The sequence below is a fragment of the Gracilinanus agilis genome, chromosome 2, assembly GCF_016433145.1.
Source record: "Gracilinanus agilis isolate LMUSP501 chromosome 2, AgileGrace, whole genome shotgun sequence".
Lineage (NCBI taxonomy): Eukaryota > Metazoa > Chordata > Mammalia > Didelphimorphia > Didelphidae > Gracilinanus > Gracilinanus agilis.
The window spans coordinates 152,693,852-152,717,470 of NC_058131.1; the positions used below are offsets into that span (position 1 = coordinate 152,693,852).

At 38.9% G+C, this 23,619-nt stretch overlaps 1 protein-coding gene across 1 annotated transcript in view; it reads left to right on the forward strand.

The window, feature by feature from the left end:
* LOC123233398 (zinc finger protein 420-like) overlaps positions 1 to 23,619 on the forward strand; it is a 239,531-nt gene that overhangs the window by 192,074 nt on the left and 23,838 nt on the right. Inside the window, exons 8-9 of the mRNA XM_044659513.1 lie at positions 19,752 to 20,187; positions 22,305 to 22,441. Coding sequence (XP_044515448.1) covers positions 19,752 to 20,187; positions 22,305 to 22,441 — 573 coding nt within the window. The remainder of the gene's footprint in view (positions 1 to 19,751; positions 20,188 to 22,304; positions 22,442 to 23,619) is intronic.

Sequence of the window (23,619 nt, forward strand, 5' to 3'; positions counted from 1 at the left end):
CCTGAGGCAAAGACCATTATCCTTGCACTTCCTTTAAGTTGAGATAGACAAAAGAGATATACCTCTGGGCCCTGAGGGTCTCAGACAGACCCCCCACCCCCCACCCCTCACCCACTGAATGCCTGAGTACATCTGTTCCTCATATTGTATTTCCTGATTTCTTTAAGGTTTCGTTTTTTTAAGTTTACCTGTATTAATCTAATTGTTATCTGTACCATTTTTGAACATCTTAAACATTTTTTAAGTTGTAAAAAGCTTGTAAGCCTTATACTGGATTTGTCATCTCAACTAGAGGTCACACATTGCTTATACAACCTTGGAGATTTTAATGACTTAAGAATTTAAATTTAAATTTTATAAGAGTTCTTTAGAATTGACTTTAGATGCCTAGTACCTTTCTGTATGAATGATAAGGTTTTATATATTTATTATAAAGAATTTTGTCTTAAAGGGGTAGAGGAAACAAATGGAAGTTTCCTACCCATTTTTTTTTACAAAGGAAACCAGGAGAGCTTCTGTGTGCTTGATGTTTTGTCTCTATGTTTTAGCTTGCTTTCCCATCAGAAGGATTTAGAATTCCTGAGGATAATTTAGACCCAGAAGGTTTTTTTAATTGGATTTTTTTAAAGCTCTGCCCCACAATTGCCATGGAGGCAGTAATAGAGTTTGTTAAGAAAATATCTCAGCCAAGGTTGAATGATTTACTATACCTGTTGAATTTGTGACAATTATGCAATTTTTCAACATCATAGCAAGTGGTTATAATAATGCATTTGTTTGCTATTATCTTTAAATGTGTTATTGGAAATTATGGCACTTTATTTGAATGTGCATTATGGATCTACTACTTTGTAAAAACAAACCATTTACACTCAGTTCATGCAAAAGCTTAACAGGAAATGGATCTCATCTTTAGGTGAAAAACCCTCTCACTAATTCTAAGCTATCTATTTTTTGATTTTTAAACATTCTTTTATTATTTTCCTTATAAGTACAATACAATTTGGTTTTTTCTTTTTTTCTCTCTCTCATTTTTACACTTGAAAACATTGTATTTTTCCCTGAATTTTTAAACATTTTCTTATTGCTTTTCCTTTTAATTTTTTAATAGAGTAATTAACTTTTTCCTTTTTTTCTCATTTTTGTACTGAATGTACATATAATCAATGTTAATCCTTTTTTATTTTACAATAATATAAATTTAATATAAATATATATTTGCTATAATATTAATGCATACCCCCAAAAAAACCTTAGACTATGGTAACCTGCCAATTATTGGTAAATATTATGTGACTGTGATTAAGGTCTTTCTGTCTGATTCCAGGAGAAGGGAGCAAAAGAGCCACACGGTCATGGAGACCAACTGAGAATCTGCATAGTGCCAAGGAGCAAAAGGTCATGTAGACCATAGATTGAGGAAGTTCTATGCCAATACTGAAGGGCTTGAAAGTAGTGTTTGAGGTTTGGGGTTGCAGTTTTTCTAACATGTTAGAGGCCAGACTTTCCCAGAGCTTCATTTCCTTGCAAACACCTAAGATTGGCTATCATTATGGCTCATCCCTGAGAAGGTGCAGGCAAATCAGACCAGGGAAAGACATTTCTCTTGCACACATATTTGGTCCTGTTATTTCTCTTATATATAGAATGGTAACTTTCTATAGTCCTGGATCCTGAATGGATAATTGCAAACTGCTTAAATCACTTTAATTGGGCCTTGATTCAAGGACCTGCTATAAGTTTATTTTTCCTTACATTTTTTCCACATAAGACTTTGACATTTTACATTTCATTCACAAGTCAATTTTTTTCCTCTTTTATTTGGATTTTATTTTATTATTTCTTTTGTCATTTGATTTCATACAACCCCGTGACTCAGCCATGTATCCTTAGCTGACCTGGGGTCTTCAGGGGAGAATGTGTTATTGATTCTCCTCAGGGGGGTGTTTAAGTTTTATAATCATAATGTCTGTATTATAATCTATAATGTAAAATTTTAACTCTTTTGAGAGTAATTTCAGGGGGGAATGTATAATTCTCCTCATAAGGGAATGTATGTTTTATAATGTATAACATAAAGTTTAAATTCTTTGAGAGTAATTTTAGGATAAGAAATTTGCCATCTCCCCAAAATCCAGACAATGATCTCTTTGGAGAAGGCACCATAAAGATGCCTGAAGAGTCTTCACTGGATTGTGAAGATCCAAATGAACTTTGGGGTGAAGTTGATTGAACTATAGGAGTTGAATGCATTTGTTTTAAATGTACACTCTTATGCCAAAGGAGACCACCCCTAAATGGCTTTTTGTCAATGCACCGAACATTGGTTTTGTTCTTTCTTCCTTTTATTTCCCTTTTATCTCTGAATTATTGTAAACTTTAATTTGATTATATTTTCATGATCCACTGGGGAGACTAATCTCCCAAAGGATCATGGGGGGGATGTGTTATTGGAATTTGGGGCTCTTTGGGGTTCATTGAATCTTAATATCAAGATCTATGATATAAACTTCCTATGGACGCTTAGGGGACTTGAAAACTACATTTCCCATGATTCAATAGGCTTCCTTCTTACATGGTGATGTGAGCCAACGTAAAGCAAAGCTTAAATAGAGAAAATTTGATTGGTATGCTCTCTTTTGTAGGAAGCAGCCAGGCGGGCAGAAAGTAATGGCGGGCAATTTGAATTAGATCCTAGCAGGCATGTGGCCTTCTTAATTTACCAATATGCCTTTAAATAAATTATTAATACTTTTAAATGTATTCATCTACATCAATATTATTCATAACATAGCTAATGTCTGGATCACAAATTCATTTGACCTAAGGCATCTAAGCTTGTCTGATAAAAATATTACTTGATTGTTATAGACAAAACAAAGATACTGAAATAGCTGGTCTATAGAGGTCCAGCTCTATATCAATAGGGATTTTGAATGGAGCTTAATGGTGTTGGATTGATAAGGACGAAACAGAAAATTGAGAACAGCTGAACTAATGGTTAGCCCAAAGCTGATCTGACTGGCAATGAGCTTGAGATTTATTTTATATAGTATTCAAAGGCCGATTCTCACAAAACACAAAGGAGTTTGCAGCTGCGCAGATGATTGAGGTTACAGATTACATAATGATTGACATACGACTTACAAAATTTTCTCCCATAAAAATTAAGCCCAGAATGAGACAAGATTCAAGGTTAGGAATGAGCCTCAATCTAAAAGCTATTTCAGGGAAAAACTTCCATACTTCAAAAGATATCTTTAATGAATGAGTCTTTAACATTATGGGGTGTCAAGCACCTGGCTGGATATAAAACTGTCTGGCTGCTTGCTTCTGACCTTGGCTGTCTAGGAATAGTTTACAGGGCCCGGGCAGATTTTTGCTTAATTTCTGCTTTTTCATCTTGGAGAAACACTGCTAACTCCTCAACTGCTGGTTTACTATACAGTACTTAGAGGCTTTTTATAAAACTTGCGGTTATCCTAAAAACTAAATTAATATGTTTTCAATAATAAGGAGGAGCCAATGGGAGGGGTCTGACTTTTTATCTCAGATATGCCATCCATCCTCTGACCCGATCCTTTCAGGTCAAAGGAGTCAATGTATGACCCTGTCAGCTACATTAACTTTGATGGGATCCAGATAAAAATACCTATTAGAGACCCTGTATCTTTCAATGGCCTCCAACCATAGGTCAGTCTTAGGAGTGTAGTCTCTGGGATGGGTTGGGAATTTGAGAAGTTTAAGGTCTTAACTGAACTCAAGGTTACAGAGCAAATTGTCCATAAGAGTCAGCTTTTGAGTACCCCTAAAATATGTTCAAGATTAATACATGCCTAGACTGCTACAGGGTATAAACCCAGCAAAGGGCAGGCAGTCTTTTAAAGCCCTTTAGGCATCATTCCAAATTGCCTTCCAGAATGGTTGGATCAATTCACAACTCTACCAGCAATGCATTAATGTCCCAATTTTGCCACATCTCTAACATTTATTATTTTCCTTTGCTGTCATATTGGCCAATCTACTAGGTTTGAAGTGGTACCTCAGAGTTGTTTTGATTTGCATTTTTTTAATCAGGAGATATTTAGAATACTTTTTCATAGTTTTGATTTCTTCATTTGAAAATTGCCTATTTATATCCCGTGACCATTTGTCAATTAGAGAATGGATTGATTTCTTGTAAATTTTACCTTAGTTCCTTATATATTTGAGAATTTAGACCTTTGTCAGAGAATTTTGATATGATATTTGTACTTTTTTCCAGTTTATTGTTTCCCTTCTAATTTTGGTTGCATTGATTTTGTTTGTACAAACCCTTTTTAATTTAATATAATTGTCGATGTGGAATCTAGAAGCCCCCAAACTTGCAGCCTAGAAAGATTTGATGAACCCCTGTTTAGTTAGCTAGAAGGTGAAAGTCTTGAGTTTGACCTTGTGAGTGATGGTTCTTCCCTGAGGGAAAGTCTAACTTCACTAGTCTCAAACTAACAGTAGGCCTTCAAGGAGTTTAGGTGGGGATGGCTCATCCCATCAGATGTTAAGTATCTCTTTTGTCCCAATGGTTCTCCCCTTAGGCCTGGGTCTCTTACCAAGGAGACCCAGCCAATTTGTGTCCAAGTGAGAGGCATAAACCCCTCACTATTATTCCCGTTGGGAACTCTTCATTTTCCTTTGTTACCATTGTAAAGCCAATCAACTATCCCTCTTGTCCTTAGTCCCCATATTCCCCTAGAAAGGTATTTAAGCTTCCCAACTTCAATGGCTCCTCAGAGTTGTCTTCTAGTAAGGTATCACTCCCAGAGGTCAGAGCCCAGAGCATTTAGAGTTCAATCCTCTGACTCTGCATGGGCAGGTAGCATGCAGCTCTGAGTAGAGGCCTACTCAGCTTTGTTACCCTTTTCCTTAATTAAAGAGTGTTTTTTCTGACTATTTAATAGTTCTGTGTTTTTTCCAAGTCAACATAATCAAAATTATTCATTTTACATCTTGTAATGTTCTCTATCTCTTGTTTGGTCTTAAATTCTTCCCTTCCCCATAGGTCTGACCAGTATACTATTTTATGTTCACCTAATTTATTTATATCACTCTTTATATTTTTCATATACACATTTTGAATTGATCTTGGTATAGGGTGTGAGATATTGATCTACAACTAATTTTTGCCATACTGTTTCCCAATTTTCCCAGCAGTTTTTGTCAAACAGTGAGTTCTTATCCCCAAAGCTGGGATCTTTGGGTTTATTAAACACTAGATTACTGAGGTCATTTACCCCTAGACCAGTGTGGGATCCATATTGCTGAGAGGGGTTCAAGCTGCAGCACAGAATTCCATAGTGTCCCCCAGAACTCTATGAGAGGGGGCAGTTAAAGGCAATTGGAGTCCTGGTATAAAAAGGCAGGTCGCCCTGCTTGCAGAGTCCTGGGTCCTAGTGCTGATCCGGGTGCTGTCTTTGCTCTTGAATCTGAGCAGAGGGGCAATCTGTGTGGCTCTGAGCTGAGCCATTCAGTCACTGGCAGCCAAAGCTGTTTTATTTTTTTTAGACCTTCAAGCAATACCACAGTTTACTTTAGTTTAGCTATCTAGGTTTAGAAAGAAGAATATTTAGAGGCATAAATAGTAATTCAGCCATTCAAGATACTTCCCCCTCTTCGGGGGGAGGGACTGCTTATTTGACATAGCTATATTTGGTAGCTTTCTCCTTACCTATCAATCCTAAACCATTTTCCCCCTTCCCATTTCCTGATATCATTAAACCCTTATCATCTATGAACAGTGTCTGGATACAGATAATTTGGGGAAATACTCACATCCTCCATTAGCCAAATTCCTCTTACTAGTGGCCCTGAAGTTAATCCTAACCTCTGAGCCAGTGAGCTTCTAAGCTTCACCAGTTCTATCCTGTGGGGAAATAATACAGAGAAAGATATCATCAAGAGGAATTTAGCCTTCCCCACTTACCATCTTGGCCCAGTCGTTACCAAGCTAGATTATCCACCATTACCAAGCAGTTAACTGACTTCCAATTGCTTAGAGGGGAGGGGGGAAGTGAAGGAATCCTCGGCAAGCTCCTTCCAGTCAAGCCTGCTTGTGTTTCTCCAAAGACCAGGGATTAAGGAGACTTGATTGTCACAAACCTGTCATTTTACAGTTTCCCTAATCCTACACCAGTGATGGGCAAACTATGACCCGTGGGCCAGATATGGCCCCCTGAAATGTTCTATCCCCAGTGTGACATTATTCCCAATCTGATGAATACAATGAGTAGAATACAATACAATGAAACTTGGAAAGAGTTGTCTTAGAAACAGACTGACAGATGAGCATTTCCTTCTCTTTGGCCCCCTCTTTAAAAAGTTTGCCCATCGCTGCCTTAGACTATTCCATTGATCCACCCTTTTATTTTTCAGTATCGTATTGTTTTGATGATCACTGCTTTATAGTACAGTTTGAGATCTGGTACTGCTAGGCCTCTATCCTTCACATTTTTTTTTTCATTAGTTCCCTTGATATTCTTTATCTTTTGTTCTTCCAAATAAACTTTGTTATTATTTTTTCTAATTCTACAAAAAAGTTTTTTGGTAATTTGATAGTGATAGCATTGAATAAGTAAATTAATTTAGGTAGATTGTCATTTTTATTATGTTAGCTTGTCCTACCCATAAGCAAATAATATTTTTCCAGTTGTTTAGATCTAGCTTTAATTGTGTGAAAAATGTTTTGTAGTTGTGTTCATATAATTCCTGTGTATTCTTGACAGATAGATTCCCAAATATTTTATATTGTCTATAATGAGTCTAAATGGAGTTTCTCTTTCCAATTCTTGCTCTTGAGTTTTGTTGGAAATAAATAGAAATCCTCATGATTTATGTGGGTTTATTTTATATCCTGCAACTTTGCTAAAGTTATTAATTATTTCCACTAGCTTTTTAGTTGATATTCTAGGATTCTCTAAGCATATCATTATATCATCTGCAAAGTGTGATAGTTTACTTTCCTCATTTCCTACTTTAATCCCTTCAATTTTTTTCTTCTCTAATTGCTATTCCTAGCATTTCCAGCACAATATTAAATAATAGTGGTGATAATGGGTGCTTCGCTCCTGATCTTATTGGGAAGGCTTATAACTTATCCCATTGCAGATGATATTTGCTGATGGTTTTTAATAAATACTACTTATTTTGAGGAAACACCCTTTTATTCCTATACTTTCTAGAGTTTTCAATGGAATGACTGTTGTATTTTGTCAAAGCCTTTTTCTGCAACTACTGATATAATCATCTGATTTCTGTTAGTTTGCTTATTGTTATGGTCAATTTATGTGGCTCGTTTTCTTAATATTAAATCAGCCTTGCATTCCTGGTATAAATCCTACCTTTTCATTATGAATAATCATTGGTATAAGATTTTTGCATCTATTTTTTAAAAAATCCTTACCTTCTATCTTAGAATCAATACTGTGTATTGGTTCCAAGGAGAAAAGTAGTAAGGGCTAGGCACTGGGGATTAAGTGACTTGCCCAGGGTCACATAGCTAGGAAGTGTGTAGGCCTGGCTCTCAGTCCACTGAGCCACCCAGCTGCCCCCTGCATCTATGTTCATTAAGGAAATGGGTCTTTAGTTTACTTTCTCTCTTTTTGGTCTTCCTGGCTTGGGTATCATTACCATATTTTTGTCATAAAAAGAATTTGGTGAAACTCCTTCTTTGCTTATTTTGTCAAATAGTTTGTATAGTATTGGGATTAATTGTTCTTTAAATGTTAGATAGAATTCACTTGTGAATCCATCTGGCCTTGGGGATTTTTTCTTAGGGAGTTCCTTGATGCCTTGTTCAATTTTTTTCTTTTTCTGATATGGGATTATTTAAGTATTCTATTTCTCCTTTTGCTAATCTAGCCAATTTATATTTTTGTAAATGTTCATCCATTTCACCTAGATTTTCATATTTATTGTGATGTAGTTGAAAACGCCAGCCTCTTATAAGAAATACACGAACAAATGCAGGCAAAGGTTCCATGGTAAACTCTGCACATCATCTTGACAAGAGGTGATCCAGTCAGGACTACATTTCCCAGAATCCCTCAGAGATCTAGTTTTCCAGAATCCCTTTGGGCCGAAACCTCCCCAAAACGGAAGCGGCTCCGCAGGTGCAGTCAGTCAGTCCTCTGTTGGACTCTCAGCCAGCTTCGTCCTGGAGGTAAAGTCCGCTCTGCGTTCACGCTTGCGCGTGTCCGGGTGATTGTCTCAGGAGGGGCCCCGAGTGCAGTGGGGTCTGGTTATTGTGGGACGTGATCTGAGGCGAGGAGAACCCTTCCGAAGCCTCCCTGCGTCCCTGGGGGAGACCAACACGAACGGGACAGTCCCAACTCCGTGGCAGCTGGGGCTGAGAGCGTGGGGGCCCCGTCCTCAGGTCTTGGAGGCTTGACCCATCCTCTCAATAGTCAATAAACATTGACTAAGAGCCTGCTGTGTACTATGCTCCGCGCTGGGAGATACAAAAGAGGCAAAAGAAATGCTCTGCCTTCCAGGAGCTTTCAGGCTGTTGGGAGAGGCAACAGGCAAACGCCTATATCCAGGCAAGCTAGGCTGGAATTTAGCTTTCAATTAGTAGTTAGTTGGGTACATTGGGAATAATTGAGAGAAGGCACTAGAATTAAGAGGGGTTAGGGAAGGCCACTTAGAAGGAAGCTAGGAGGTGGAGAAGAGGAGGGAGGGTATTCCGGGCATGGGGGACAGCCAGGGAAAATGCTGGGAGTTGGGAGGTGGAGTGCCTTGTTTGAGGAAGAGCCAGGAGGCCTGTGTAGCTGGATGAAAGAGTACATGTTGGGGTATAAGAAGCCTGGAAAAGGTGGCTTATGTAGGGCATTGAAGACCAAACAGCATTTTATATTTGACCCTGGAGGTAACAGGGAGTCAGTAATTTCTTGAGTAGACCCGTGGGTGTGACAATTGCATCTGTAATTTAGGAAGATCATTTTGCACAGTGGAGGACTGATTGGAGTAGAAAGCCTTCTCCATCCAGTGTGTTGATAAGGTTTTTTTGGTTTGTTTTTGTTTTTTTGATCCTTAGAAGGTACTCTCAACTTTGGCCTATTCTCCTTTCTTCCAGAGCCAGGGGTATAATGAATAGAGAATGGGGGTCTTGCAAACAGGATGATCAGGGTTCAAGGCTTATCTCTCTAACACATACTACCTGTGTGATACAGAGTAAACCAGCTTGACCTTTCTGTGTTCCAGGCAACTCTCAAAAATTAGAAGTTGAAGAGAAAGTGCTACCTTTCATCAGCAGAGAAAAATTCCTTTCAGAGAAGTCCCTATACCAGTGATGGCGAACCTATGGCACCGGTGCCAAAGAAGGCTCACAGAGCATGCTCTGTGGATACACAGCCACCCCTACCATTTGTTACTAGAAAGGCAGAGGGACCCTGGGGGAACTGCTCCCCTCCCCCTCTTCTCTATGCCTGATATTTTTTCACATCCCCCACCCTTCCACCCAGCAGCAGCTCAGAGGCAGCAGAGCTGGAGGGGAGTAGAGCACTCTTGCCACTCCTCTCCTCCTCTCTACACTCTTTGAGGATATTCCTCACTTCATCCACTTAGCAGCCCAATGGGAACACTTCCTCCATCCCCTTTGTGGGGTAAAGGAGGGTTGGGGCCCAGCACAGAGTAGGGGTGGGGTGAGAGTGGGCATGGCACTTGGGTTGGGGGTGGGGGCCAAGCACTCTGTCTCTAAAAGGTTCCCATCACTGCACTATACCCATCCTCATTCACTAGTCTGGTCATTCATATCACTTTGAAAGTATCTAGATGAGAGTTGGATAGACTTTTTTGTGTAATGGACCCCTTCTTAGAACAATGTTTTTAAATATTTGAAGGAAATGCTAAATTTCAGTTAGAGGTTAGTGAAAATAAAGGTATAATTTTTTTCATATTCAAATTTATGGTCCCCCTGAAATCTATCTTCCATCTCACAGTTTCTTTGGATACCAAGAAAAGAACCCCTGATCTAGGTCACCTTCTTTGTTCTTACAGTTGACTCTAGTAGTAGTGGTGAAAACTGCATTTTAGGAATATTGATTTTGTTGCTATATAGTAGATAGATTGGGCAGGCAAGTGCCTGGATGACCTAACTGGAGGTAGACTAATTAAGAGGCTACTGCAGTAACCTAGTCAAAAGGTGATGAGAACCTGAACTAGGATGAAGACTGTATAAGTGAAAAGAAAGGGATAGAAGCGATAAGGGTTCAGATTGAATTGACAGCTTGGAAACTTTAGATATGGAGATTGAAGAAGGAATAATTTCATTGACTACAAGATTGTCAGTAAGGGTAACCGGAAGCTCTGGGGTGCTTTCAGAAATGGGTAGTAAGAGAATGTGTCACTCATAACAGGGCACCTCAGTGGGAATAGCTGCTTCATGGGAGCTCTTTTCACAGTAGCAGGTCAAAGATCCAGGGCAAACCTCAGAGGGAACCTGTGCCCAAGGGTGGTAGTTTGAGGTAAGAAGTTGTTATGTTCATAACCTGGGAAATGATGGATGTCACCTTGAATGACAGGGGAGGCAGTTGGAAGGCATAGAATGTTCCCAGATGCCGTGAGCCAGGGGCAAATGTCAGTTGGCCTGGCAGTATAAATTCCCCTGACAGCCACTTGAAGGGTCCTTTGGTCTTTGGTCTTTTGGTCTTTGGGCCCTGGGTGGTGAAGGGAGGCTGGGAGGTCTGTGAAGAAGAGGGTAGGAAGAATCTGAATATTTCCTGAAGACTGTGAGAGCTAGTGCTTCACCACACACTGATAATGAGAAAGCTGAGAGAATAAGATCATCAACACAGCTGCATCAACAACAGTTCCTATTCTCTGGCTTGGCTCTGGCCAGGCTGGGCCAGAAGGGTAGTAGAGAACAAAGCTCCAGCTTTTGCTAAATCAATAGCCTCCAGTGCTGATTGTCAACTAGTTATAGATATTAGATTGACAGGGTCTCCAATCCCCATTCCTTATCCTGTTTATCCTTTCCCTGGTTACAGATTATAGATGGAGTGTTTTAACAAGTACCTTCCTGAGTAGTCTCTATATCACGACCCTTGGGGAGGGAGCCAACGCAGTCAGATATCAAATGTGATCCAAAGCAAATCAAAAGCCCTATAATAATTTATCCAACCTCAGGTTGGACCTGAAAGGATTACCCATCCACCTAACCTTTCGGGGTCCTCTCTGGGCAACTGTTAGAGGAAAGGGAAATTATAACAACTTCAAGGGTGATTGGGGTTGGTGTTCCTCCATCATCTACAACTAGGGAGAATACATAGATACATTCACACCACTGTATACCTATGTCTCCCTAGGACCCTTTTATTTATAACAAAGTTGCCAAAGATCCTAACTTGAGAGGAGAAAGCCCAGAAGCAAACAGCAGCAATTGTGACTGCAATCCCAGGAACAAAGCAGGGTCTCAGTTATAATTTATATCCTAATCTGAAGCCTGCAGAGGAATAACAGAAGTAGCAATAGATCTGTCCCTTAGAACCAGAGCTTCCTAGCTGGCTAATAGTGGCTGTGTCGAGCTGCAGTCTCTTGTTACTCAGAACCAGACCCTGATCAGGAACTTGCAGAGCTCAGAACAGCAGGGCAATAATCAAACTTTGCCATAGGTCTGACTTGGGAGCACTGAAAGCTTACAGTTTCCCATTTTGAGCTGGAATTCTGGGATAGCACAAAATTCAGCTCTTCAAAAAAAAAAAATAGGACCAGACTGGACCATCTCTACAGAAATCAAAAGCCTCCTTTACATCAGTCAGGAAATGGGCTAGAAGAATAAGTAAACAAACAAACAAAAGTCTCATCATGAAAAGTTATTATGGTAATGAGGATGTTCAAGACATAAACCCACAAGAAGATAATGACTTCCAGAATATTGACAAAGTCCCAAAAAACAACTAAACTTGAGCACAGATTAGAGTTTCAGGAATAGATGAAACTAGACATTAAATAAGAATTTTAAAATGTCTTTATCAATGAAATAAGAGTGCTAGAGGATCATATTGGACAAGAAATGAGAGCAAAGGAAGAAAAAAGTAGAAGAGAATTAAAAAGAATTGCCCAAGAACAAATTCCCTTAAAATTCAAATGAACTGAAAAGAAGCTAATGACTCCATGAAACAAGAAAAAAATATTACAACTAAGTCAAAAGACTGAAAAAATTGAATAAAATGTAAAGATTCTCATAGCAAAAATAACTGACCTAGAAAAAAGATCAGGGAGAAAAAAAAATTTAAGAATCATTGGACTACCTGAATTCTATGTCCAAAAAAAGAGAATAGACATCATACTTCAAACAATCTTAAAAGAAAGGTTCCCCCATCTATTGGAACCAGAAGGCACAATGGAAATAGAAGAAATCCAGCAGTTCCCGGAAACCTCAAAATGAAAACTTCCAGGTACTGTATAGCTAGAACCAAGAGCTTTTGGGTGAAAGGGAAAAAAAATTCTGCAAGTAGCCAGAAAGAAAGAATTGAGGTGTCAAGGAGCCATAATTATGATCAAACATGACTCAGCAGCCACAATATAAAGGAGTGGAAAACTTCATATATTATACTCCATAAAAGATAAACAGAAACAATGTTAAAAGACTAAACAAAGATAAATTGTTTACATCTAATATGAAGAAATGGAATATGTTTTCTCTGAACCCTATCATCATGAGGGAATCATAGAGGGAGTATAGTTAGGTCATGGTCTTGGAGCAGTTTTATTATATCTTGATGGTCATGAAAAAAAATTGAAAAGAGAGGGGAAAAGGAATATACTAGGAGCAAGGGGGGCAGAGAAAGGGAAAATTATCTCACATAATCATAGTGCTCAAGTAGACCTTGTACAAATAAGGAACAGGGGGATCTGAAATTTGAGCCTTACTCATTTGAACTAGACAAAAAAGGGAAGAATACATACACCCAGAGCTGGGTAGAGAAATACTTTTCACTAAATAGAGAATAAGGAGGGAAAGGGGAGAAGGAAGAATAGTAAAGAAAAACAACTTTGAAAGAACTACCACAATTCCATAGGATTGATGATGCTACCCCCTCATGAAAAAGACTGAGCTTGCAGAATAAGACATATTTTTTGGGATATGGCCAATACAGAAATTTGTTTTGCTTGTTTGTAACAGGTTTTGCTTTTCTTTTGTTCTCTGTTAGGGCAAGGTGGAGAGAAGAAAGAGACTAAACAGATTATTGCTATTGAAAAAAATGAACTACAATTAGAAAACTGAAATAGGAAAATTTGGAGGGTGGGATTGGTTTGGGAAAAGATATGATGAGTTCTGTTTTGGACATTTTGATTTTGAAATGCCTATGGGACATCCAAGTGGATATGTTTTAGCAGCTGGAGATGTGGGTTTGGAAGCCTAGGAGAGTTTAGGCCTGAAGATAGGTACATAGATAGGTCATCTACATAGAGATGATAATCTAATCAATGGAATTTACAGAGATTACCAAAAGAGAGCATGAAGAGAGAAGAGGACCCAGGACAGAATCCTTGATTATGACTCTAGGTTGGTACAACTCTAGGATGAAGAAGATGATACAATGAAGAAAATCAAGAAGTAGTAGGCAGTCTAGGAGGAGAACTGAGAGTGAATAGCATCATAGAAGGTGGTAGTGGAACGTACCAAAAACTTTTCAAGCAGGATGAAGAATGAGAAAAGGCCATTGGATTTAGCAATTGAGTAAGAGATCTTTGGTAACTAGGGAGGGCATTTTCAATCAAGAGATGGGGTTGAAAGCAAGATTGCAAGAGATTGAGAAGTTCGTGGGAGTGAGGTAATAGAGGAAACCATTCCTAAAAGTTTAGCTGTGAAAAGGAAAAAAAAATACAGAATTATAGCTTTAGAGAATAGCATGGTCCAGGCATATTTATAGATATCATGGAAGGAGTTAGTGAACAAGGAAAGACTGAAGATGAAAGGGGCAGTGACAAAGGGGTATGAGTTCTCAGAGGATACAAGAGGGCATGAGTATCAAGAACACAAATGGATAGGTTAGTTTTGGTAAGATGAAACCTTACTTTTTCTGTAGAGACTGGAACAAAGATGATAAGATGAAGAGGAGTTTTAAGGTATAGAGATGGAAGGAACTCAGAATGCTTGCCTCCTACCACTAAAGTAGAAGGTAGTTCCAATGCTGAGAGTTGGCAGGAAATAAGGTAGAATATCTGAGAAGAGAAATCTGGAATAGGTTATATAGTGTGTGATAGAGAATTAATGAGGCAAGAATAAAAGGATTTCTATGCATCAGTAAGTGACAATTTGAGATTAGGTAACATAAATAGTTAATCAATTCAGTTAGCAAGGTTGAATGACTAGCTTTAGGATCCTTTAGCAGATCAGAGAAAATAGCTGGAAGGAGTAACTCAGATTTGGAGTTTAACAAGGCATGATTGAGAATAAAATAACTAAACCAATGTGAAAGATAGTATACTTTTGTCTGCATCTGACTCCAATGGTTCTTTCTCTGGAAGTGGATAGTGTTCATTGTCATAAGTCCTTCAGAATTGTCTTAGATCATTGTATTGCTGAGGGTAGTCAAGTCTTTCACAGTTGATCATCACAGTTGATTACAGTGTACAATGTTCTCTAGGTCCTGCTTATTTCACTCTGCATCACTTCATGTAGATCTTTCCAGCTTTTTCTGAAACCACCCTGCTTATCATTTCTTATAGCACAACAGTATGTCATTACCAACATTTACCACAATTTGTTCAGCCATTCCCCAACTGATATGTGGGAGGCCAATAAGAGAAACAGAGTCTTAAATAGATGAAAATCTGAGACTCCTCTTTTGACTCATTTTCAGATCCCCACCTTTTTTTAATATTCTTATTGGAAAGCTTTGAGTCCTTAACAGACCAGCAATTACTGGGTTAACAATTTACCTACAAGAAAATTAGGATCCCTAAATTCTAAGAATATTCCTAAGTCAGTCAAGGTCAGAGCTAGACAAAACTATCCAACCAGGTACAGCCCTCCCAATAAAAAATACAAGACTCAATTCATTTATGATATCTATAGAATATAGTTACAATTCCTGGAATTTGCTTTGCTGATAGCCCAGGTGGCTAGAATTCGGCCTTGGAAGCCTCCAAGGATTTTCTTTTATGTGATTTGTAACCCCCTCACAGATGTGATTCTTTCTTTGTGTTCTTTGTGTGAAAACAGTATATAATAAACTCTAAACTCCATGGGGTTGGACCAGCTATGGGCTAAACCACTAGTCTGGCTGTTCTCAGTTTTCTATTTCCAGTCTTTTCAATCTGACGCCATTAAACACCACTCAGGACCTCCCAAAATATAGAACTGGCTCTCTATACTGATGGACTTCAATTTCCAATTCTTTGCCACCACAAAAATGGCTGCTGTAAATATTTTTGTACAAGTAGATCCTTTCTCCTTTTTTATGATTTTTTTTGGTATACAAACCCCAGTAGTGATATTAGAGGACCAAAGGGTGTACACAGTTTTATAACCCTTTGGATCAGTTTACAACTCCACCACCAATGCATTAGTGACCCAATTTTGCCACATCTCCTCCAACGTTCATTCATCACTTTACTGTCATATTGACCAGTCTGATAGGTGTGAGATAGAGATTTCCCTAATCAAGAATGATTTAGAGCATTTTTCATATGATTATTAATAGTTTTGATTTCTTCATCTGAAAATTGCTTGTTTATATTCTTTGGCCATTTGTCAATTAGTGAATGACATGTATAGAATGGACTGTCTTAAGAGAAAATAGGTTCCCTCTTAACAGAAATTCTCACAGACTATGCCTGCTTGTCAGGGATGCTGTTAAAGGAATTTTCGTTCAAGTACAAACTTAACCAGATGACCTCTGATCTTCTTTTAGTGTTTCTCTGATGTGAAGTAAAAGTAATGACATAGATTTTGGCAAGTGGTTTCTGTAATCCTATTGCTTTTTAGTCACATTTTATTGATAGGTAACAAATAAGCTGAGTTATGCAGAGCTACTCAACATTCTCTCTGATTCTGATGTCATATGGCTATGTAGCTACTTTGGAAGTCAGTCTTTATTCTTTTCATAAGACGGAAGAGATTGAAAATTGCTTTTCCTCAGTTAATGGAGGTTGGAGGCACAGAGATGTTGAGATCTATGTGCTCAATCTTATAACCAGTTGATGACAGAGCTGTCAATTCAGGATATGTTTCCTTTCTCAGAAATAGAACTCTGTTCCTTGTAATGTTCTGCAAGTAGAGGGACTTGAAGGTGTTAGGGGAATAATATCTTTGATTCTTGTCTCCTACCCAAGGAAGGTGCAGGACAACAGAAAGTGTGGGCACTTTATGACCTACTCTGTGTGATGCGAAGGAGAAGGGAAAACCACCCCAAACTGTTATGTGTAGGTTTTTTTAAAAAAACCCTTACCTTCTATCTTAGAATCAATACTTCGTATTGATTCCAAGGTAGAAGAGTGGTAAGGGCTAGGCAATGGGGGATAAATGTTACATTTAGTTTCAACCTGTTGAGTCTGGAAGTTGCAAGAGAAGACCAAGTTTCTTCATGTCCACTTTTTCTTTCCCTAGCCCTGCATTCTCTGGACTTTATCTTTCTCCAAAAAGGGAACACAGAAGAAGAAATGGCTCCTGTGTTCCTAGCATCCAGATCTCAGGTAAGTTGGTCTTTCCTGAAATGAAGTCACAGTTTCCAGAATGTGCACACTTTTTCTTCCCTCATCATGAAGTTTTTCTGTCCAGCTCTATTGTATCCAAGAACAAGAGCCCCCAATTCTTAAACCCCAGGAAACTGGCCCATTTTTGGTGGATGATAGACTCTAAGGGATACTCCCTCCTCTAGCATCTTCCCTTAGTGTCAGTGATAGGCATAGTACTTGGAAACAAGATGCTTTCTTAGGCCACATACCTCTCCCTTATGTCTTATTCATTATTCCACAGTACACAGTACTCAAAGCCTTTAGCATTATCAGACCTACCTCTTTTCTGTCCCATCTATCTTTTTAAAGTGCTTTTTGTCCACTCCTTTTCCCAGGAGTGAGAGGTCTATGATTGAACAAGAATGTATTTGTTTCAGGAATCAGTTACATTCAAGGATGTGGCTGTGAACTTCACCCAGGAAGAGTGGGGGCAGTTGAACCCTGCACAGAGGGAATTGTACAGAGATGTGATGTTAGAGAACTATAGAAACCTCATCTCTCTGGGTAAGGATTACTTCACCCTTCTAGTCAGAATCACTGGGAGTGGCCACCACCTTGACAGCTCTAGGGGTGCAACTACTTCAAAGGGAGTTGCTAAGAGCAGTTGCTCATCTGATGATTTTGCCTTGAGATTCAGATCAAAGATTTCTAATCCTTTTTGAAAATTCTACTGGGAATAAAGTTTAAAATGGGTGGCTTTATTTGCTACCCTACCTCCTCCCAAGTTGTACCTTTCTTATCCTCAGTTTCCAGAGATTTTGGAAACAAGGCTTGCGCCTCTTTTCAAAAATCTGTTCAACTCTTGGCTTTGCTATTCAGTTCTAACCCAGTAGGATAGTAGCATGTTATAGTGGAAAGAGGGAGGAGTCAGAAGGAAATGGATTTGTTCCTGATCTTCCTCTTATTAGCTCTGTGATGTTGAGCACATAAATTATTTTGCTTAAACATATTTCCTCATATATAAAATAAGACTATGCTGGATGATGTAGTTTTCACATTAGATCAACATATTTCCCTGCTCTTTGCAGAAAAAAGGGCAAAGATTGACCTTTATGACAATTCTGTGTCTCCAGGACAAACTGTTAAATCTCATTCCCTTCTCTGTAAACAGGACTCCCCATTTCTAAACCTGATGTGATTTTTCAATTGGAACAAGGACAAGAGCCTTGGATGCTTGATGTGCACGGAACTGAAAGGCAAGAGGTCCCAAGAAGTACCTCTTTGAGTGAGTAAAAGAGAGCCTGGCAGGAACTTGAAGGAAATAAAAACCTAGGTGGTTTAATGAGGAGGTGTTCTCAGTGACCCTAAAGGTGTACTGAGATTGTGTTATCATAGGTCCTAGCAGTGTAAGAAGGAAAATTTACATATTTATAGATATATATATATAAATGTGTGGCTGCCAGGAATCAACAATTCAGGTTGATTCCGTAATTAAATCAGACCCAAGTCAGCATCGGGTTGAGGAGTTTATTTACAATCTGGTAGGTAAAAAGTAGGAATAAAGAGAAAGGGAGAGGCTGGATGGAGAGAGAAGGTTAAAAGGCTAAATAAATGAAGCTGTAAGCCACAAGGCCCAACAGCCAGATAGGCAGAGTTTAGAATTGGCCCAGCTAGGCCAAGGAAGTCAGCCTAACTTACCCACGTGACAATACAAAGTGTAAGCTGTCTGTGGTCTCAGGAGATGCTTCTGCTCCCAGTTCGAGACGGCAACTGCCCCCACAGGAAGTTCACTCACTTACTTAAAGAGATCGTGTCTTTCATCACTTCCTGTGGTCCACCTCTAATTCAAATGGACAAATGGCAGTTTCTACATTGATTTGGACTGCCCAAAGGGCAGTCCCTTATTCTTGATTTGTTACTTATTGTCACATGTGGGTAACTCCCCTCCCCACTAAGGGAGGTTAGGATTACATCATTTCTACGCCTAGGATGGGTAGATTTTTGACTATTAATGGGCTTGAGCTAATTCTATTTACACAATAGGGATGCTTTTTTTCCATATTGTTTTGGTGTGGGTGGGAGATCTGTTTTTCCTTAACTATTGCCTCTGATTCCAATCTCATTTTTTTTCATTTTTATTTTTTAAAAACTCTTACCTCCCATCTTAGAGTCAATACTGTGTATTGGCTCCAAGGCAGAAGAATGGTAAGGGTAGGCAATGGGGGTCAAGTGACTTGCCCAGGGTCACACAGCTGAGAAGTGTCTGAGGTCAGATTTGAACCTAGGACCTCCTGTCTCTAGGCCTGGTTCTCAATCCACTGAGCTACCCAGGTGCCACCACCAGTCTCATTTTTTAGCTTCATATGCTTTATTTAGAGATGATCATTCGTTATTCTGCGAAAGGGTATCTATCCAGATCTCCTCAGAAACTTTATATATTCTGATATTCTTATTCATCAATATTCTCCCTACTTTTAAGAATGATGAAAGTAATGTTAACCTGATTCATGAATAAGCTTAATCATATATTTTCTTTCCTTGCTGATTATTTTCCCCTCCCCCTAATTCTTTATTCTTTGCATTTTCCTTGTTCCTAGCCTCTTCTTAAGTTATAACATAGTTGATGCTTGCCCAATAATATGGATGATTCAATTGGAATTATTTTTAGCATCAGTATTCCGTATTCTAAGGCATGATAATACCTTATTCTAACAGATAATTTTCCTTTTAAGTAGCACAAAGATATATTAATGTATGTTATTTACAAATTATTATTATATTAATTTACATTGTTTTCTCTTGGTTGTAGATTGGGATAGTAACTCTAAGACCTATAGAGCAATTCCAAAGCAGAACATTTCAGAAGAAATAAAAATGCCAGAGATATTAAGGTCCACAAAAGAAGTTATTGTACCTGAAGTTAGAGTGGAGAAGAAAAGAGAAAACTCTGAAGGGAAGACATTGGAAAAATCTCTTTCCCAGGAGAGAGGTTTCAAGAAAGTTTCACTTAATACCTCCAAAAATTCCAATAAGGAGAAAGGCTCTGAATGTAATATATGTGGGAAAACCTTCAGACATATAAGTAGTCTTCGGAGACATCAGATTACTCACACAGGAGAAAGACCCTATGAATGTAATGAATGTGGGAAAGCTTTCTTTGACTGTTCATCCCTTACTATACATGAAAGAATTCATACTGGAGAGAAGCCCTATGAATGTGACGAATGTGGGAAAGCCTTTTTTGACCGTTCACATCTTAATCGACATCAGAGAATTCATACTGGGGAAAAGCCCTATGAATGTGATCAGTGTGGGAAAGCCTTCTTTGACCGGTCATCTCTTACTCAACATCAGAAAATTCATAGTAAAGAGAAACCCTATGAATGCAATGAATGTGGGAAAACTTTTATCCAAAAAAGAAACCTTAAACGACATCAGATAACTCATACTGGGGAGAAACCTTATGAATGTGGTGTATGTGGGAAAATTTTTAGTCACAAATCATCTGTAATCCAACATCAGCGACGTTATGCCAAAGAATAGCCCTAGGAATATCATGAATTTTGGGAAAATTTCAGCCAAACTTGTCACTTTATTAAATGCTCAAGAATACGCATGTTGTGAGACCACATGAAAACTTATGATTTATCTCCCTTATTTTAAATAAACCTATTGTTCAAACTCACTACTATTTCTACTTGCTATTTAGTTTTTGTCCTTTCATTTGCTTGGCAGTAAATGAGCAAGTGGTTTGTTGGTAGTATGTCATGGGCCTGGTGTCAGATACTTGAAGTACAAAAGTAACTAAAAACTTTGCAAAACAAATTTTCTCTAGCCTTGTAGGGGCTCAGTCTGAGCGGGACACAAATATTCAAGAGGAAACTTAAAGTCCCCATATCCTCCTAAAACATACATCTTCCTTGGCAAGATGTCCAAGTAGGTTGAGGATCCCCTAATTATGAGGTTGGGATGCTTTGGGGCCAGTTTTACATTCCATATGAGGCTGAATCATTCAATAAACATTTTTGAGTCCTTACTATGTTTTGGGCACTGTGCTACAACCTGGGGATTCTAAGAAAGGTAAAAACAATCCCTGCCTCTAGGAGCCTATATTCTGGGGGAGACATTGTAGGAACATTCAAGGTTATACATAGAGTAGATGGAAGTGGGAGCAGCACCTAAACATGGGAGTCATGGGAAAAGCCTCCTGAAGGTGGACTTTGAATTGTCATGAAAGAATCTAGGAAATAAGGCGGCACAGGATAGGGAATGGAGGCACTAGAACGATCTAAGCAGAGGGGGCAGCCTGTGCCAAAGCCCAGGATAGGAGAGAGCAGGTAGGACAGTATAGCTGGTTCAGAGAGGTGTAGTGTAGAAAGGCTGGAAGGGTAGTTAGGAACCAGGTTATATCAAGGCTTCCCACAAACTGGCTCCATCCTATCAAGCTAACCTATTCTTTTTTTTTTTTTTAATTTTATTTTAAACCCTTAACTTCTGTGTATTGACTTATAGGTGGAAGAGTTGTAAGGGTAGGCAATGGGGGTCAAGTGACTTGCCCAGGGTCACACAGCTGGGAAGTGTCTGAGGCTGGATTTGAACCTAGGACCTCCTGTCTCTAGGCCTGGCTCTCAATCTACTGAGCTACCCAGCTGCCCCAAGCTAACCTATTCTTAATTTTCATCTTCATGAATTCTCCATTTCATCCAGAGCAATTGACTGTGTTTCTCATTTTCTAAACCTGTTGTGATTTTCCTATTGGAGAAAGACAAAGAGACATGTAAGCATGATATAAAGAGATATCCCAGAAAATACTTCTTCAGGTAAATGAGAAAGTGGGGGGGGGGGGTGAATAAATTGGACAGATGGGAGTCACTGAAATGAATAACCCATGGTCATTTATTTGGAGGGAGTTCTGAGTAGCCCTAGGACATGTACGCTAAAGTTTACATGCTGCCTTAGATCCAGGAAGAAAAACACCTTTTTTCAGGTAAGATGGGAGTGATAGTCACTTTTTCCTCTACTGTAATTATCTACCTTTTCCATATATAATATGAACCTTACACTAGCTCTTGTCTTCTCCTTATTCTTTCCTTGCTCATTGATTGTTTATTTTTCCCAGATTCCATATTTTCTCTGAATCATTTTTTCTTTTTTTTTTTTTTTAAACCCTTAACTTTTGTGTATTGGCTCCTAGGTGGAAGAGTGGTAAGGGCGGGCAATGGGGGTCAAGTGACTTGCCCAGGGTCACACAACTGGGAAGTGTCTGAGGCCGGATTTGAACCTAGGACCTCCCGTCTTTAGGCCTGACTCTCAATCCACTGAGCTACCCAGCTGCCCCTCTGAAGCATTTTTTGATATTCCTCCTCATCAGCCTTCTGCTCTACTTGACGTTATTATCCCCACCAAGTTCTTTCATATTCATTTAACTTGCTTAGTGGGCTAGCCATATTATCCCTTCTATCATCCCCTACTCACCTTTTTCTCCCACTTACCCCAGTTTACAGGTTAATCTGTTTTTGAAAACTGCTGATATCATTGATTCCCTACTAGACATTCAGTTTCCTTATCATTTTTCTATTTTATTATTTGTCATCTTTTGGCCTGGGAAGGTTCTATTCTAACCAGCATGATTATGGCCTTTGTTCCAGAAAGCAGCCATGCCACAGATGTCTATCCTCTGTGAGGAAGCATACACCACCTCCTCTCCCTTCCACCCCTGCCCACTCATTATTCCTTCCTTGGGCCCTGCCCAGTACTCTATATCAGAAGGCAGCTTCATTGGCAAGTAGGCTGGGGCAGTCCTGCAAGGGAAGCTGGTAAGATGTTTGATTTCCCTGCTGCCTGAAGCATAAAGACTAAGCCTGAATTTGACATTTAGAGGATTTATCAGAGCTCTTGCCCACCATGACCCTGTAGCTGTGATGACTGGAGTTTGAAGAACCAGTGTAGAGTCCATTCACCCTGAACATTCTAGCTGAGTGGGGATGATCCATCTGTCAGAGATATGGGAGAAGGAATCCATGATTTGGGCAATAGGTTAAATTAGATGACCTCAAAGTTTCCTTTGAACTTTACGACTACATGATTTTATGAAAATTAAAACTTTATGGAATATTCTATTTGCAGTGCTCTTAATCACCATTTCAGTGGAAATAATGAGACAATTTTTTGCCATTTTATTTTTAATTTCTTTTAAACCCTTACCTTCCATCTTGGAGTTAATACTGTGTATTGGCTCCAAGGCAGAAGAGTGGTAAGGGTAGGCAATGGGGGTCAAGTGACTTGCCCAGGGTCACACAGCTGGGAAGTGTCTGAGGTCAGATTTGAACCTAGGACCTCCCATCTCTAGGCCTGGCTCTCAATCCACTGAGCTACCCAGCTGCCCCCATTTTATTTTTAATTTGATGCATTAAGAAGAATAATTCAGAACATAGGACACTTTGGATTTAGTATTGCCTTGGCAAATGAGATAAATTGTGTTATACCTCTTTTCTTTTAAAGAATCTAAAATGTGGATCTATCCCCTTAAGGATTCACAATCTTACAAATTAATAAGACCACTAGAAAAAGTAAGCCCCAAATAATATAAAATGGACAGGTGCCACTAGGAACCAAACCTATGGGGCTGTGGAAAATAAGAAGTAGTAAGATGGATGGAAGATCATCTCCTTTAGGCAGCAGTGTGGTACTTCAGTCAAGCTTGCTTACACTGGTCAGGGATTGACATCTACTTAACCCTACTGCAGAAATCTTTAAAATCTGTAAGACATTATTATGGTACTTTAAACAGCATGGTGTGTGAAGTAGAAGTTTAAGGGAATCTTGGAATAACAAGATGTATCCCTTTTAGGCACTATTCAGAACAAGACCAGGGAAACCCATCTTTAAAACAGAACAAAGAACAAAATAAAACAACAAACAAACAAACAAACAATATATATATATATATATATATATATATAT